The sequence below is a fragment of the Bos taurus genome, chromosome 5 (genome assembly GCF_002263795.3).
Source record: "Bos taurus isolate L1 Dominette 01449 registration number 42190680 breed Hereford chromosome 5, ARS-UCD2.0, whole genome shotgun sequence".
NCBI lineage: Eukaryota > Metazoa > Chordata > Mammalia > Artiodactyla > Bovidae > Bos > Bos taurus.
The window spans coordinates 119,945,974-119,962,998 of NC_037332.1; the positions used below are offsets into that span (position 1 = coordinate 119,945,974).

The following is a 17,025-nucleotide window of genomic DNA, read 5'->3' on the forward strand; positions in this document are numbered from 1 at the left end:
GCTGGGAGGGAGGGGCACGCCGCTTGGGGGGCGGGGCCCCTTCCGACAGGGGGCGGGGCGGGGCGGGGCGGGGCGGGGCGGGGCGGGGCGGGGCGGGGCGGGGCGGGGCGGGGCGGGGCGGGGCGGGGCGGGGCGGGGCGGGTGCGCCCGGGTTTGCGCCCCGAGGCCTTCGGCGCTGGAGGCGGGCGGCGCGTGCGACGCGCGCAGGAGGGATCCTAGTGTTGGCGCTCGGCGCGCTAGTGTTCCTTAAAGGCCCTGAGCCTGGAGAGTATGGAATGAGCAAATCGGAACGGAAACCGTGGAGTCCGCGGGCTGCTGGCTTTTCCTTCAACGCTATGTTTGGTGTTTTATTGAAACAGATCAAAAATTCTTTCCAACCTTTCCCCCTCCGTTTGTGTGTATGTGGGTGTGGTGGGGGTGTGGTGGGCCGTATGTGTGTCTGTGTGTGTGGTGTGTGTGGTGGGTGGGTTTGTGTGTGTGTGGTGTATTTGTGATGTGTGTGTGGTGTGTGTGTGTGTGTGGTGCAGGTGTGATGGGGCGTGTGTGTGTGTGTGTGGTGTGTGTGTGTGTGTGGTGGGGGTGTGGTGTATTTGTGATGTGTGTGTGTGTGTGTGTGTGTGTGTGTCGGGCAGGGGGGTGGTGGGGCATCTGGAGGGCGGTGTCTTCTCTGCATCCGGGTCACACCAATGGGAAGGGCTCATCCACAGAGATGCCGGTCCTGGCCCATCACTGGACAGCCTTGTATGAGTGACTTCACGGTTTTGGTCCCCAGATTGTTTAGCTGTTTCAAAGTAAGAGAGCGCCCCACGAGGCGGTTAGGCGGGTATCTTACGCAGTGTAACTAAACACCCCAAGGTCAGTGCCTCCGGGAGAGTGCCTCCCCACAGCAGCTCCGGTAGGACATTTTTTCCCTGGAACCCTCCCCGGGGCAGCTCTCTGACCTCAGGCTCCCCAACAGGGTCGGACCTCAGGACCAGCAGGATGTGGGCTGCTGTTGCAGAGGGTTTCTCATAGTTCCTGTCCCTGGTGCCAGCGGGAGCATGGACAGGGTCCTTGTAAGGCCTCTGGTCACTGGGGTGGGGCCAAGACACAGCTTCCACTGAAGCCCAGCTGTGGAGCTGGCATTTTCCTGGTGAAAGATGAAAGCTAAGACTAGAGGCAGTACTAAGGAGCAAAATTTGAGGGCAGGGATCTCCCTGAGACGGGGCTGGGCTCCAGGCTTCTGCTGGCCTCATTGGGAATGGAAGGGGCTCCTGTGAACCATCCCTTTGGTGTCACACTCCAGTATGGGTTCTGTGCCTGTGCGTGGGAGCAGTATGGGGTGGGTGGCCAGGACAGAAAGTTTTTCCATGGCCCAGAAATCTTTGAACCTGTAATTGGAACTATCACAGCTGGTTGGCGCTGTGAATTGGAGTTTAAAAGGAATAAGCCAAAGGCTCTTTCTTCCCTTTCTGCTGCAAGCTGGGAACTACCCTTATTCTTCGGGAGAGCCGGCCTGCTGCTGTAATGTTATGCAAATGGCTGGCACTTTCCCCTGCAGACTCTGGAGGTTGCTCAGGCGTGTGCCCACGGCAGGCAGCCCTGACCTCTGGGTGGGGAGAGGACGCGTGTGCCTCCATCTATGTTTGTTCAAAGCTGAGCTCTGTGGGCATCCGAGTCTTTCCGCGATTGTGGGCCTTTCTTGGCATTGCTGTGGGAGCCGGCAGGAGGGTCAGTTTGGGACAGAGCCCCAGTGGGAGGCAGCCTGCCAGGGTGCGGGAAGTGGCTCTGGACGTTGTTAATTTGGAACTAACACCCACAGTTAAGAGAGGGGCCTTGTGAGCGGTGCCGGTCTGGTCTTTCTACACCTGGAACAAGGGAGGGGCCTCCATTTCCTGGGCCTGCCGGGGGCTGGTGCAGCACTTGGCCCATATGAAGGTATTCTGTGGTGATTCCTGGGAATGGCTGATGTCAGGGATCCAGGATGCCAAGGGCCCTGAGTGCAGGCCTCCACTTCCCTCCTTGGGTCTGCTCCCTCCTCTTTGGCCTCAACAACCATTATTCCTAACCCCAGGATATTGGAGGCAAAAGATCAGTCAGATCTAACAGGGAGCAGGTTCTGGATTCAGATCCAGGGCCTCGGATGATGCTGAGTGTGCTCTGGTTTTTAAAACCAGGGTTCACAGCAGCCCAAGTGAACGAAGCCAAGCTGCTGGAAACCTCTTTGGTTTAATAGAGAAAAAGGCACCCATAGACAGAGAGAAAGAAGTGTACTGTGCGTGACCTGGTCAGGTGTCCCCGCGCTGTCCTCCGTGAGGGTCTGGAGACAGCGAGCTGCGCTCCGGAGTCGAGGGGGGAGCAGCAGTACGCTTTACACTCCAGGGAGCTGGCTACTGCAGGGCAGCAGGGGCCACAGGGCCAGGCGGGATGGCATGGCCTCAGAGATTTTTGGCTCCCTGGCCATCGAGTCATACTCCGGGACAAACACAGAGGGTAGCACCAGTGGCCACAGGGCTGGTGGTGGAAAGACCCTAGGTTTCGGGCACGTGGCCCAGACGTGACTCACAGTGCAGCTCCACATCCAATTCCTGGACGTGAGTCACTCACCGGCCTGGAGCTGCCAGAGGGAAAGACCTGGTGGAAACACCCAAGGCGGTACTGAGTCTTCTCCCTGGCCTCCCTGGAGGGAGGTATGGCCTTCAGCCAGGATGGCCATGCTCTAGGGGAAGGGACAGTCAGGTTCTCAGCGGTTGCTGGCCACTAATTCTGAGTGAATACCACTTCCCAGACATTCTGATGCCCCCATAGTCCACTGATCAGAGAGGGCTTTGGAGGTCACACAAGACAAGCGTATGGGGCCACAGTCCATCTCACCGTGGATGCGGTGATTATGTGAATTTATTTTGTATTAATTTCCCTGGTTCTTAAGCATATCATTCTAATACATGTATTGAGCAGCAGGCCAATGCAATACTACCTGCTGATCTAGACAAGGACTCAAGGTTGTAGGCCCAAATCGAGGCTCCTGGGGTTCCCCTCCTGTAACAGTTGAGGAAACACTAGCTACCTTAACAGATAAAACCCCCAAATCTCAGTGACTTAACACAACAGATATTTGCTTCTTGGTCACAGAAAATCCAGTTTGCAACATAAGCAGAAATAGGGGTGGGTGAGTCTCTGCTCCATGTAGGAAATTTAGGGACCCATAGAAGAGGAAGTAGGGGCTTCCCCGGTAGCTGAGGAACTGCTGCCATTTTTGACTCATGGATTTAAGATCATCCTGGATGCAGAAGGCTAAATAGAGAGCAGGCAGGATAAGAAGGAGGTATTTACTGATTAGGCCTAGGAGTGGCCGCGATTCCAGAACTCTTGACTTGGCCCTCCCTACCTAGATGCAAAAGGGGCTGGGAATTCAGACTCAGAGGGGTGGTCTGTTGGAGTCAGCAGGTGGGATATCAGCTTTCGGACATCTCAGTTTGCTGAATGTGGCAAAAAGTAAATCCCTGGGGACTAGTTCTGTGGCGCTGCTGAGGGAGAGTGTATTTCTAGGAGCTCAGGCTAGATGCTTCTTTCAGGACTTCCGATGACTTTGCAGGCACCAACTCCATGTACCAAATCCCTTTCAGCTCAAAGCAGTCGTACATGGGTCCGTGCTCTATACCTAAACCCTGACTTTTACAGTTAGTGAGATGAGAGGTCGAGGAACTGGGAGGCCATAGTGTGAGGGATCCCTTGGAGAGACATGGGCGATGTCAGAACACGGGGTGAGAGACAGCCCGTCGCCACAGTTCCCAGTGAGGGGGAGGACATGGTTGGCCAAGGGGGGCTGTTTGGTGACTGCTTTATTCCTAGTGCCTCACCCGCATGTTTTGGTGTGTGTGTTTGTGAGTAATCAACATTTTAAATGCAGGATGTCCTTTTGTTCAGTTACCCATCATTAAGCATTTCTATGTGCTGACTACTGTGACTGAATACAAAAAACAGATTTCCAACAACACAATCAAAAACACCTCTATTGTAAAACATTTGGAAATGCTGTTGTTGTTGTTCAGCCGCTCAGTCGTGTCTGACTCTTTGCGACCCCATGGACTGCAGCACACCAGGCTTCCCTGTCCTTCACTGTCTCCCAGAGTTTGCTCAAACTCATGTCCATTGAGTCAATGATGCATCCAACCCTCATCCTCTGACTCCGCCTTCTCCTCCTGCCCTCAATCTTTCCCAGCATCAGGGTCTTCTCCAGTGTCAGCTCTACGCGTTAGGTGGCCGAAATATTGGAGCTTCAACTTGAGCATCAGTCCTTCCTGTGAGTACTCAGGGTTGATTTCTTTTAGGATTAACTGATTTGATCTCCTTGCTGTCCAAGGGACTCTCTTCTCCAGCACCACAGTTCGAAAACATCTATTCTCTGGTGCTCAGCCTTCTTTACGGTCCAACTCTCACACCTGTACACTGGAAAAACCATAGCTCTGACTGTATGGACCTTTGTCAGCAAAGTGATGTCTCTACTTTTTTTTTTTTAAGGCTTCCCCCAGCGGTTCAGACAGTTAAGAATCTGCCTGCAACGCAGGAGACCCGGGTTTGATCCATGGGTGGGGAAGATCCCCTGGAGAAGGGAATGGCAGCCCACTTGAGTATTCTTGCTTGAAGAAGTCCATGGACAGAGAAGCCTGGCGGGCTATAGTTCATGGTGTTGCAAAGAGTTGGACATGACTGAGTGACTAATACTTTCACTTTCACCACTTTTTAATACTCTGTCTAGGTTTGTCATAGCTTTTTTTCCCAAGGAGCAAGCATCTTTAATTTCATGGCTACAGTCACCATCTGACATGACTTTGGAGCCCAACAAAATAAAATCTGTCACTGTTTCCATTTTTTCCCCACGTATTTGTCATGAAGTGATGGAAAGGGATGCCATGATCTTAGTTTTTTGACTGTTGAATATCAAACTAGCTTTTTCACTCTTCTCTTTCACCTTTTCTCTTTAGTTCCTCTTTGCTTTCTGCCATTAGGGTGGTATCGTTTGCATATCTGAGGTCATTGATATTTCTCCTGGCAATCTTGATGCCAGCTTGTGGCTCATCCAGCCGGGCATTTCGCATGATGTACTCTACATAGAAGTTAAATAAGCAGGGTGACAATATACAGCCTTGACATACTCCTTTCCCAGTTTGGAACCAGTCTGTTGTTCCATGTCCGGTTCTAACTGTTGCTTCTTGATCTGCATATAGGTTTCTCAGGAGGCAGGTCAGGTGGTCTGGTATTCCCAGCTCTTTCAGAATTTTCCAGTTTGTCGTGATCTACACACTCAAAGGCTTTAGCATAGTCAACGAAGCAGAAGTTGATATTTTTCTGGAATTCTCTTGCTTTTTGTATGATCCAATGGATGTTGGCAATTTGATCTCTGGTTCCTCTGCCTTCTCTAAATCCAGCGTGTATACTGGAAGTTCTCGATTCACATACTGTTGAAGCCTAGCTTGAAGGATTTTGAGTATTACTTTGCTAGCATGTGAAATCGCAATAAGGAGTTCATGACCTGAGCCACGGTCAGCTCCAGGTCTTGTTTATGCTGACTGTACAGAGCTTCTCCATCTTTGGCTGCAAAGAATATGAACAATCTGATTTCAGTGTTGACATCTGGTGACGTCCATGTGTACAGTCCTCTCTTGTGTTGCTGGCAGACCAGCGTGCTCTGTCCTGTGCATTCTCTTGGCAAAACTGTTGGCCTTTGCCCTGTTTCATTTTGTGCTCAAAGGCCAAACTTGCCTGTTATTCCAGGTATCTCTCTTTTTTTCTTTTTAAAATTATATTTTATTCAAGTATAATTAATTCACGTTTTAGGTATACAGCAGATTGATTCAGTTATAATACATAAAGACATATATATATATGTGTGTGTCTGTTGTTGTTATGTAGTCATTCAGTCATATCCAGCTCTTTTGTGACCCCATGGACTGAAGCCCGCCGGGCTCCTCTGTCCATGGGATTTCCCAGGCAAGAATACGGGAGTGGGTTGCCATGCCCTCTTCCATCCAGGTATCTCTTGACATCCTACTTTTGTATTCCCATGCCCTGTGATGAAAAGGACTTCTTTTTTTGGTGTTAGTTCTAGACAGTCTTGGAGGTCTTCACAGAACTAGCTTTATGGTTATATTAGAATGTGTTCACTAGGCACCAGGTACATGGTGAGCATGTCACACCCACGCGCTCTCCTAACCTGCACCAGGGCCCAGGGGGAGCTGGAGCCACCTCGTCAGCCCCAGAGCAGGTGCCTGGCATGTGGCCTGAATGAGGGAGGGAATGAATCAAGTCCTACCATTATCCCTAACACACCAGAGCTCACAGGGAGGCAGAGTGAAGCCAGGAAGCTTTCCCAGGCCACCAGGGTATCTGGTGGCTGAGCTGGGATGCCAGCTCAGCCCAAGGCCAGCCCTTCCACCTCTCTTACAGTCACGTTCCCTTTTAGAGAGGCCTTTCCCCTCTCCTTTGTGTGGACTTTCAGGTACCCTTGGCTCTCGGAGCCAAAAGAGAGAAAAGCAGATTTCAGGGACTAAGTTTGGAGATTCAAAGCCTCTTCAGAACCTTCCTTGTCTCCCGTGTCTATATTCCTCCCAGGGCTGCTTTTTCCCAAGCCTGCAATCTTGGTCACTAGCGTCTATCGAGCTTCATTTCTCCCATGTGTCCCAAGCGTGGAGAAAGGGTTTCTTCCCTCAGCTACGAGCCTGAGCCTCCAGAACAGGATTCTCATCGGCCCTGTTGGGTCACATGCCCACTGTGGTGTTCCAAGTCCTGGTTTCTCCACTGACTCACCACATGCGACTTCGGACAAGGTGAGTTGTTTCTAATTTGCTCTGTTTCCTCATCTGTTACATGAGGACAGTAACGGGTTGGCTCAGTGATTTAGTGATGACTGAATGAGTTCATACACGTCATACACTTGGGATGACATGTAGTGCTCAAAAATCTGGGGAGTAATCCATTTCATAATTATTACTATATATTTCTCTCTTATTTAAGCAGTTTTCATAAAGCCTGTGGTGACCTCTCTGCGAAGAAGTCTCCATGTTAAGTTGTACCCACTGTTGGCCCCCAGGTTTGGAGTCTTCATTATATTACCCTTTGGAGTCCCCAGGACCACCAAGCCAAGAAATTAACATGAAACAGTTCCTGGGTTAGTTGTACTCCTCTGAGGGACACATCTAGGCTTCCCAGGCCCAGCTGAGTTCATAACCCCAAGTCACAAAACTGTCACAGAAAGAACCCACAGTCCCCCTGCAGTGAGCGAGTTGGTAGATACTACAAATGAGATTAGACCACCAAAACTTTCACATATGTGAACTACTGACTAGAACTTTAAAGTAAATGTTTTAAAAATAACTAAAGACAAAAGAAATCTTCTGTCTTTAAAAAATTGCATTAAATAAAAAGAAAAAGTCAATGTAAAGAAGGAACAAGCAGATTTGATAATGTACTGAGTACGGCTTACAGAAATAAAATTTATGGTCTCTGAAATTTAAAACTCTATGGGGTGGGGGGAATAAAACCTATGGATGAGAGCTTCCCTGGTGGCTCAGAGGTTAAAGCATCTGTCTGCAATGCGGGAGACCTGGGTTCGATCCCTGGGTCGGAAAGATCCCCTGGAGAAGGAAATGGCAACCCACTCCAGTATTCTTGCCTGGAGAATCCCATGGACACAGGAGCCTGGTGGGCTATAGTCCACGGGGTTGCAAAGAGTCGGACACGACTGAGTGACTTAATAACAGATGAAACTCAAACAGAATCAGTGAGATGGAAGCCAGAAGTAGAAAAATTATCCAGAATACAGCACACACACAGAAAAAAATCTTCGAAGTATTGAGAAAAAAATATTTTGTCAATTTAGCATTCTACACTGGCTAAATTATCACTCAAAATAAGGGTGAAATAAGACATTTCAAAGTCACTACTTTGTCACTACTTTCAGGAAGAAGAAAATTCAAGTCAGAAGGAAAGTGAGTAAAGAGTGGGTTGCATATGACTCCACGAGCAACCACAACAGACTCGCTGGAGGCTAGAACGATGTGGACAAAGGCCTGAGGCTAAGGCTGAGCCCCTCTAGTGCAGGAAAGGGGGAGGGGGACAGCCTTTACTTTGGGCTTTGTTAATCCCACATGTTACAAATCTAAGTGTATTTATGAAAATGATAGAAAGAATGTTTAACTCCAAAAACAAAGGGAGTTGAGGGAAAGAGGAATAAAGATAACGTGATCAATCAAAGGAAGAGCCCAAAGGGAGAAAAAAGCAGCATAGACAAAAAACCAAAAAAATACTGACAACACAAAATAAGAAGGCAAAAATCAGGTAAAACACATCAATAATCATCATAAAACACCATTGAAGTTAATTTAAAAAATGGCCACACACACTACTTACCAGAAGCACGTCTAAGAGTATAAAATGCAGTAAGAATAAAAGGAGAATGAGGGGAAAAGATACATGAGGTCAACACTCACAGAACAGCGCTGTGCCTCGGCTAAATACTGAAAAAAATTAAGGCAAAAAGCATCATTAAGAACAAATAAGGTACCATATAATGATAAAAGGAATAATTTATCAGAAAGCTATAATAATTCTAAATCTGTTAGCATTAAAAGCAAAGCCTGAAAAGACATATAAATCCCAAAATGGCCAAGACATATAAATCCCAAAATTTCGTGGAGAGGCTGCTAAAGTGGAATTTTATCCCACTTCTTTTAGTAATTTATAAATCAGGCAAAGGGAACATTAGAAAAGACATAGAATATTTGAATAATACAATTAACAAACTTGATACAATGGAGGTATGATTTTATGTGTGTGTATATTGTTGGAGATATATATGGAGATATATGTATATACACACACACAAACACACACACACATACATACCTCCTTGCATCCAACAATTCCTATTGAACCCCATACATGGCAACCAGAAAGTCTTTATAAAGTCAGTATTATTCAAATATACTCAAATATATTTATATTTGTATTTTTTTATATTTATTTTTTATTTTTTAACAAATAAATTATATTTGTATTTGTAGTCAAATATACTCAAAGATCAGTATTATGCAGATCATCTTCTCTGATCATAACACAACAAAAAAGAAATCAGTAGCTAAGGGCGAGTCCTTCCTCAAAAAGAAATAAATAAAAAGAAAGAAACCTACTATACATTTGAAAGCTTAAAGTAGCATACTTTTCAGTAATCCCTAAAGCAAACAATACAATGGATATTAGAAAATCAACAAGGTGAAATTAAAAGTACTACTTATTAAGACTTAATGGAGGACTTCCCTGGTGGTCCATTGGCCAAGACTCCGAGTTCCCAATGCAGGGGCCTGGGTTCAATCCCTTCAGGGAACTGGATCCCACATGCCAAAACTAAGACCCGACTTAATGGACATAACTAAAGTGGAACTTGGAAATTTATAACCTTAAACACTCATTGTCAGAGAAAAGAAAGACTAAAAATTGAATTCGGTACCCAGCTGAAGAAATTAGAAGAAGGATCCTAACAACAATCAAAGCGGTAGAAAGAAAGAAACAGAAGAAAACAAAATAGAAATAGATTAGCAGAATGAAAAGTTGATTCTTCAGCAGAAGATTTGTATTCCTAGAAAAATAAAACTTATCAGACTTAGGATGAAATTGGACCTAAATATACTGACAGATGTTAAATAACTTGAAGCAAACAAAACAAAACAGAAACCTAACCAGAAGCATCGCACCAGGTCCAGACAGAATACTCAGGCATTCTGCCCCTACAACCTGCTCTGAGTTTGGAGAGGCTCTGCCCTGAACAGAAAGAGTTGGGTGTGAACAGTTTGAAGATGAAAGTTCAGCAAATGTCCACTGAGCTCGGACTAAGCCCAGGGCCTCGGACACAGGGGTGTACCAAATCAGGAAAGCTCCCGCCCCACGGGGAGCCCGCATCCTGGGGGGAAAGACAGGTCCTAGACCATAAGCAACAAGTGATTTCAGGGCAGGCAGACACTAGGGTGCTGTGGAGGGAAGACCAGAGTCGGGGCAGAGGAATAGCACAGGGGGGGAGACAGGCCCCTGGGGAGGGTCAGACGGCAGGACGCCCCCTGCCCCCCACTCCAGCCCCGTCATGGAAACCGGGCGTGAGGCCAGGCCTGCAGGGCTCGCAGTAAGAGGGGGCTGTGGGCCAGGCCTCTGTAGGCGACCGCGAGAGGGAGGGAAAAGCTGGGATTTGGGTGAGGAAGCCCAGGAGTGTGAAAGGAGGGCGTGGTGAGGGAGGGGGACGCAGCCTCACCAGGAAGCCCAACAGGAAGCCGCAGGTGGGGTGCTCTGCTCTGCCCGCCTGCGGGGCGGGGCTGCTTAGGACCTTGAGGGTGCGGGCACAGACGGCCTCTGCAGTGGCTGGGGGCCTGGGGGGCCACGGAGTGGTGGGCAGTGTTCCACTGGAGAGGTCTGACCCTGTGCCAGGCACGTTCCGGATGCTTTGCCCACATGAGCTTCCACAGGCCCTGGGCTTCCGAACCTGTGTTGGGAGGAAGTGGGGTTGGGAGAACCATGAGTCTTTCTGGAATCTTAGCCCTGATGGAAGGGCCATGGGGTCTGGGGACTCCTTGCCTTCAAGGACTAAGATAGGAGGGCGGAGAGGCAGGGCTGGGCTGGGAGGTGCTGAGGAGGCTGGGGTCTTTTATTCTCAACAAAATAGCCTGTCCCTGGGCTTCCTGCTCCATCAACCCACCAGGCTTCAGGGCCAGGAGGACATTCTGTGGGAAAGGTGCTTCTGGGGGTTGGGATTTTTGCCGTTTGCCAGGGTGGCGGTGGGTTGGGGAGTGGTGCCAGCTTGGAATTTGTTCATTATGTGCCCATTCTTTGGGCCAGGTGCTCTGTGGACCTGACCCTGACACGGCAGGCCCAGTTGAGCCTGGAGACCAGGGATGTGTTGGTTGCTTCTAAGATGTGAGGTTTTCTCCTGAAAGCGCGGCATTCATGGTACTGGGTGTATCAAGTCCAATGGGCCCCTGGGGAGGCTGAAGGGGTCCCCATGAGGTCGTCTCGGTGGACAGGTGAGTGTCTGGCCACCCAGGTCAAGGGCTGGGTTGCAGGGAGAGCCTGGAGGCCTGGGGCTGCTCTGAGGCTGGTTGTGGGGAGATGCAGCCTCCTTCTTCAGTCTCATCGCAACTCTGGTGAATGTGGCCATGGCCATACAGCTGCCACAGCGGGCGGGGGAGGGACACAGGGAGGGGCAGCTCTGGGTGACTCAGGGAGGGGAGACCAGGGGCAGGAAGACAGTGGAGACAGGGGGGCCGGGAAGCACTCGTTTCCTCTCTCCAGGGCTGGGCCACATGCTTCCCAAGGTGCTTCCTGCAGATAAGTGGGCTTCCGGCAGCCCCTTCCTGCTCCCCCTTCCCCTATCCCTCCCATCCGCTCTAGCCTCTGGGGACCCTCAGCTCCTCCACTCAGGCCAGGCCAGTGGCCTTGGGAAGAGCCTGAACATCCTGGGGTCATACTCCTAGGCAGGGAGGGTCCACCCAGGCCTGGGAAGAAAGCAGCAGCAGACTGCAGACAGCGCTGGACACACGCTCGGTGGGGTCAGTGGAGTTCCTAGGAGGCAGAGATTTTTCCTGGAGGGGTGGTGGCTGGGGAGGGAGAGAGCCCGGTTTCCCTCAGGGGTCAGGGCTGGTCCTGGGGAAGTGGGTCTTGCTCTGGGGGGACCAGAGGCTGTTCCAGGGGCGGAGTGGCGGGTACTGTGGGGCTTTTTGGGGTGGGGACTGTTCTCCAACGGGGTGTCAAGAACTGGTCTGTGTGGGGGTAGGATGCTTCCAGGATGTTGGGAAAGGGTAGGGAGGTTTTCTGTGTGTCTGTGTGTGGGGGGGCGGTTCATTCAAGTTTATTCCTGGGAGGCTCAGGGGATCCAGGGCTGCTCTTGGAGAAGGTGGGTGAGGCTGGGGTATTTTCTACCAGGACCAGAAGGTGTCCCCAGGCTGGGTTGTTCTGTGAAGGTTAGCAAGTGTGTCTTGTGAGAAGGGGAGTGGCCATGGGGGTCAGGGCCTGTTCTCTGGGGAGGAGTCCAGCACGGTGGGGGAGCTTTGTGGGAGTCAGAAGCTGTTTCTCGGGAAATCAGGGCTATTTCAACGTGAAGGGGCTGCTCGTTGCTTTTAAGAACCTTGAGGGCTCGGGTTTCCCAGCTCGGGGGTAGTTCTGTGAGGCTGACGAGTATTGGGGTGGGGGGGGAGCTGGCGCGCTCCAATGGGGCGGTGGTGCCTGAGCTAGTTTCTTTACTGTGCTCCCCTCTCCTCCGCCTACTCATCACCCCCTCCCGCGTTGCCACGACAACGCGTAAAACTAAAATTCACTTCCCGGGTGCAGGTGGAGACTAGTAGCGCCCCCTCCCCTAAGCCCTGCGTCTTAGGTCGCGGCCCCATCCTGTTGTCGCTAAGGTGACCGGGGCGGGGGGGGGGGGGTGACAGGCGTCGGAGCTAGGCGAACCAGGGGACCTGGGGAGGGGGCTGGAGGAGCGGCGGGCCTCAGAGTCCAGAGCGAACTCCCCAAACTCGGCTAGGGATGCGGGAGCCGCGAGCCGCGCTGAACACAGTTCGGCGAGGTCCTAAGGGTTAAGTTGGAGGGTTAAATGGTTCCGGTGGTGGGAGAGACCCCGGGGCTCTGAGGTCCCTGCCGTCCTACCCCCAGGACTGGGACCGGGTTGGTCCCTGTCATCCCCGGGTCTTGAGTAGGGTGGGGAGAGGGGGTCGGCAGAGTGGGGAGAAGCTGCCACCCCCGGAAATTAATTCTCCAGTTTTTCTCTCCCCTTCCTTCCCTGTCTCTGGTCCCAGTGCCCGAAGCGGCCCCCATCCCAGCTCCAAGACCCCCCGCCTCGCCGCATCTTCCCCGGTGGTCCACGGATGCTCTTCCGCAGCCGAAAGGCGGCGCGGTCCTCGCTGCTCAGCCACTCCCCCCACACCGAGGCCTAGGAGTCCCCACACCCCCAGCACAGCCCCCAGGGTCCCCACCCTGCAGCGAGGCCCTCGCCCTTAGCACGGACCTCCCTCCCCACCCCGGGACCCCAGACAATCCCCTTCGCCCTCGCCGGCCCTGAGCGTCCCGGCCCCCGCCTCCGGCTCAGCCCCTGCCACCCCCGCTTCCCTCCCGGCTCAGGCCCCCTCCCCCCGCCGCCCCCGCCCCCGGGGAAGGCAGGCGCCGAGCGGAGCCGGGGCCGATGCAGCTGAGCCGCGCCGCCGCCGCCGCCGCCGCCGCCGCCCCTGCGGAGCCCTCGGAGCCGCTGTCCCCGGCGCCGGCCCCGGCCCCGGCTCCCCCCGGCCCCCTCCCGCGCAGCGCGGCCGACGGGGCTCCGGTGGGGGGCCGGGGGGGGCCGGGGCGCGGCGAGGAGCCCCGGGGCGCCCAGCTCCCGGCCGCTAGCGGCCCCGGCCCGGGCGCGGGGATGGACGGCCCCGGGGCCAGCGCCGTGATCGTGCGCGTCGGCATCCCAGACCTGCAGCAGACGGTGAGCCTCGCCGCCCGGGTCCTGGCGTCACCCTCGCCCCGCTCTCGCGGCCCCCTACCCGCGCGTCGCGAGCGGTGCGCGGGAGACCCCGGCCCCGGCCACTCGCCCCTCCCCCGCCGCCTCCACCCGGACCCTCCCCGCAGCCGGGCGGGGGCGGGGCCCAGGGAAGCACCGCCCCCGGGGCGAGGCCTAGCGAGCTGGGCGCGGAGGCGGGGGTCCGCGGCCTCCGCTCCCGCGCCGGGACTCGGGCGGCGCCCCGGGCCTCCGTGCCCCGCGCTGGCCGGGAGGCCCGATCGGCTCACGACCGCGCTCCGCTACAGAAGTGCCTGCGCCTGGACCCGGCCGCGCCCGTTTGGGCCGCCAAGCAGCGCGTGCTCTGCGCCCTCAATCACAGCCTCCAGGACGCGCTCAACTACGGGCTCTTCCAGCCGCCCTCCCGGGGCCGCGCCGGGAAGTTCCTGGACGAGGAGCGGCTTCTGCAGGAATACCCGCCCAACCTGGACACGCCCCTGCCCTACCTGGAGGTGAGCAGCGGCCGGGAACGGGCAGAGCCCCGAGCTCCAGAGGGCGCGGCAGCGAGGGGCACGGACGCGGGGAGTTAGTGTGTACGGGGCGAGTGAGGAGTGAGCCGCGTGCAGGCACGCGGTCAGCAGCACGTGCGACGGGGTTTGAGCGGGCGTGAGTGCCCAGAGCGCCGCGTGGAGTGCGCCCGCCGCAGGCTGTGTGCACATCTGTGTCTTGTCTTCCTGCCACCGCCCGTGCAGTCGTCCTAAGGACAGTCTAAGTCTTCCTCGTTTGCTCACCTGTTCATGATGTAAAGGCCGTTGAGCACCCTGTGAGCAAGGGGACCAGATCCGGTTTGAAGGTGGGGGTGGCAAGTGCAATGGGCTTTGGAACAAGCGTTATGGTCGCTGAGCTCAGCTGACTGGGCCTCCCTGGTGGCACAGGCAGATAGGCACAGTTCTGTCCAGAGAGGGGTGTCTAGGAAGGTAGGCCTGGAACCTGGTCTTGGAAGAGGACTGAGGGTTTCCAGGGAATCCTGGGGGTGGGGGTGAGACAGGAAGGGCACAGCAGGCAGAGGGACCGCTGGGCGTGCAGCACACCTGCCCTCCGTGCAGGTCGTGTCCATGGCGTGTGCATGGGCTGGTGAGGTCGGTGGTAGGAGCTTTGTTATGGGGCGATGAGCAGTGGGGCCCTGGCCACACAGCAGTGGGCAGGACTCCACTGTGTGTCTGCTTTCACTTACTCAGTCCAGGTGGGTGCCTTTTTCTGCCTTGTCTTTACCTGAGCAGTTTCGATACAAGAGGCGAGTTTATGCCCAGAACCTCATTGATGATAAGCAGTTTGCAAAGCTTCACACAAAGGTAAGGAGGCAGCCACAGCAAGGGTACTCGAAGGTGATCTTCTGCACTCCCTCCAGTCCCCTCCCCACCATGGCCAGTGCTCCCCTAGCTCAGCCTTAGCTGGATTTTGTGATGTCAAAAATGTCCTTGAAAAATTCCCTTCTTGAGGCCTTCCCCCTGTCCCCAGAACGGCCATCCCAGCTTGGTTGGGCTGGCCCGCTTTGGCTCAGTCTGCTTTCTCCTGTCATCAGGGACCCAGAGTGGGTGTTGGGGGCGGCTAGAGGGCCGGATGCAGACTCCGGGCACCATGACTTTGGGGTGGTCGGTCTGGTGATGGGTTCCACTCAGGTCAGACTCGCTGAGCCCTCTGGTGGGCCCCTGGTTAAGGGGTGGAGTGCAGTAGGGTACAGTGTCTTTGTGGGGGCGACGTGAGGAGATGGGGTTGTTGAGGGGAGCTGGGTTGGGGTGGGGAGAACAGGGCATCCGGGACTTAGTGGTCATCCAGTGTGAGGCACTTGAAATTAGGCATCTCATTATTTTTTTTTGTTCTGGGAGGAACTGTTATTATCCCATTTCGTAGATGAAGATACTGAATCCAGGAGAATCTAAGTGACTTGCCTACAGCTCTGCATTCAGTGATGTTGGGGTTGAACCCAGATCTTCTGACTCCCAGGCCCTATCCCTAGGCCTACCTGTGGGGTCTTTACTCCTGGGTACTGTTGCTAGGAGGGTCTGACGCCACATGCTCTTTGGGGGGCACCTCCCTGCCTCCTCTGAATGTAGGAGGGGCAGGGTGGGTACCCTGGCCCTTTCCATAGGCAGACTCCTTGAGTTCCCATCCCAGGCTCCTGTGGGCCAGTGGACATTTGCTTGCTGGACACTTCCTTGGCAGTCTCTGGGGCCTAAGAGAGGGATCTGCACGTTCACCCCTGTGCCCCCGTCACCCCCTTGTGACCCTGGTGTCTCCGTGCCAGAGTCCTCTGCTGCTTTGGTTCCGTGGCTGGGCAGAGACTCCCTCAGTGGTGTTGGTATAACCCATCACCTCCTCTAAAGTTGACCTCAGTGACCCGCAGGACACCGATGAGTCTTGACCTTCAGTGAGTCTCAGTTGATTTTAGGATGAGTTTCAACTCCGTGCCACAGTCCCGTGTTTCTGCCTGCCTGGTCTCCGGCCGGCCCCCAGCACCACACTAAGCCTTCCGCCCCCCACGCTGGTGGGGCCGAGATCTTTCCTCTCAGCTCTGACCGTGCTTCCTTTTGGCCTATTGTCCTAACCCTCCAGAGGGTACCCCCTCATGTGGAGCTGCCCCTATGGCACCTTGTCCTATTTCTGATGCGTTTTGTCTCTGGAGGGCCTGGGGCCTCAGGCACCTTAGCTGGGCTTGGAAGGCGAGGAAGGACCTGGAGCAGCATGCGGATTCAGTGGAGCTGGGATTGGGGCCACAGTGGGAGTGCATGGTCAGGGTACCACGGGAAAGGGAGAAGGTCGTGGTTTAGGCTGGCGGGTCCAACTGAGGGGTATGGCAGTTCCCTGGGTGATGTGGGTGATGGTCAGAGGACGGTTGTCAAGTGTGGGCTGATCCGGATGGCTGGCTGTTCCAGGCGAACCTGAAGAAGTTTATGGAATATGTCCAGCTGCACAGCACGGAAAAGGTGGCCCGCCTGCTGGACAAGGGGCTGGACCCCAATTTCCACGATCCTGACTCAGGAGGTGAGAAGCAGATCAGGGAGGGGCACGGTCTGGGAATGGCCAGGACTGTGACCTCTGCCTGTCCGTTGAACCCAGAGTGTCCACTGAGCCTGGCTGCCCAGCTGGACGATGCCACCGACCTGCTGAAGGTGCTGAAGAACGGCGGCGCCCACCTGGACTTCCGCACAAGAGACGGGCTCACGGCCGTGCACTGTGCCACGCGCCAGCGGAATGCGGCCGCCCTGACGGTCAGTTCAGGCCCAGCCCTCGCCGGAGCGTTGTGTGACCCAGGAGCGGAAAGAGGCTGGCCTGGCATGAATATTGGGGTTCTTGCCCTCAGACCCTGCTGGACCTGGGCGCTTCACCGGACTACAAGGACAGCCGTGGTCTGACGCCCTTGTACCACAGCGCCCTGGGCGGGGGGGATGCCCTCTGCTGCGAGCTGCTCCTGCACGACCATGCTCAGCTGGGGACCACCGACGAGAACGGCTGGCAGGAAGTCCACCAGGTAGGCG

The 17,025-nt window shown here is 54.3% G+C and overlaps 1 protein-coding gene and 1 long non-coding RNA gene across 6 annotated transcripts in view; one reads left to right on the top strand and one right to left on the bottom strand.

The window, feature by feature from the left end:
• Positions 1-142: 142 nt before the first annotated feature.
• On the bottom strand, positions 143-13,561 carry LOC104972617 (uncharacterized). Its single transcript, XR_003034920.2, has 4 exons — positions 13,466-13,561; positions 10,277-10,504; positions 942-1,129; positions 143-781 (listed from the first exon to the last, which is right to left on the bottom strand). It is a non-coding gene; the product is annotated as an uncharacterized lncRNA (long non-coding RNA).
• The window catches only part of SHANK3 (SH3 and multiple ankyrin repeat domains 3), a 50,782-nt gene continuing 45,280 nt past the window's right edge, over positions 11,524-17,025 (top strand). For 4 of the 5 annotated variants that reach the window (XM_024992891.2, XM_059886312.1, XM_059886314.1 and 1 more), the window contains exons 1-7: positions 11,524-11,567; positions 12,810-13,477; positions 13,798-14,001; positions 14,770-14,841; positions 16,423-16,531; positions 16,607-16,758; positions 16,851-17,018. In XM_024992891.2, the coding sequence (XP_024848659.2) occupies positions 13,193-13,477; positions 13,798-14,001; positions 14,770-14,841; positions 16,423-16,531; positions 16,607-16,758; positions 16,851-17,018 (990 nt within the window). In that variant the 5' untranslated portion in view covers positions 11,524-11,567; positions 12,810-13,192. Of the gene's footprint in view, positions 11,568-12,809; positions 13,478-13,797; positions 14,002-14,727; positions 14,842-16,422; positions 16,532-16,606; positions 16,759-16,850; positions 17,019-17,025 lie in introns of those variants that run through there. The other variant, NM_001371021.1, reaches the window with a different exon arrangement.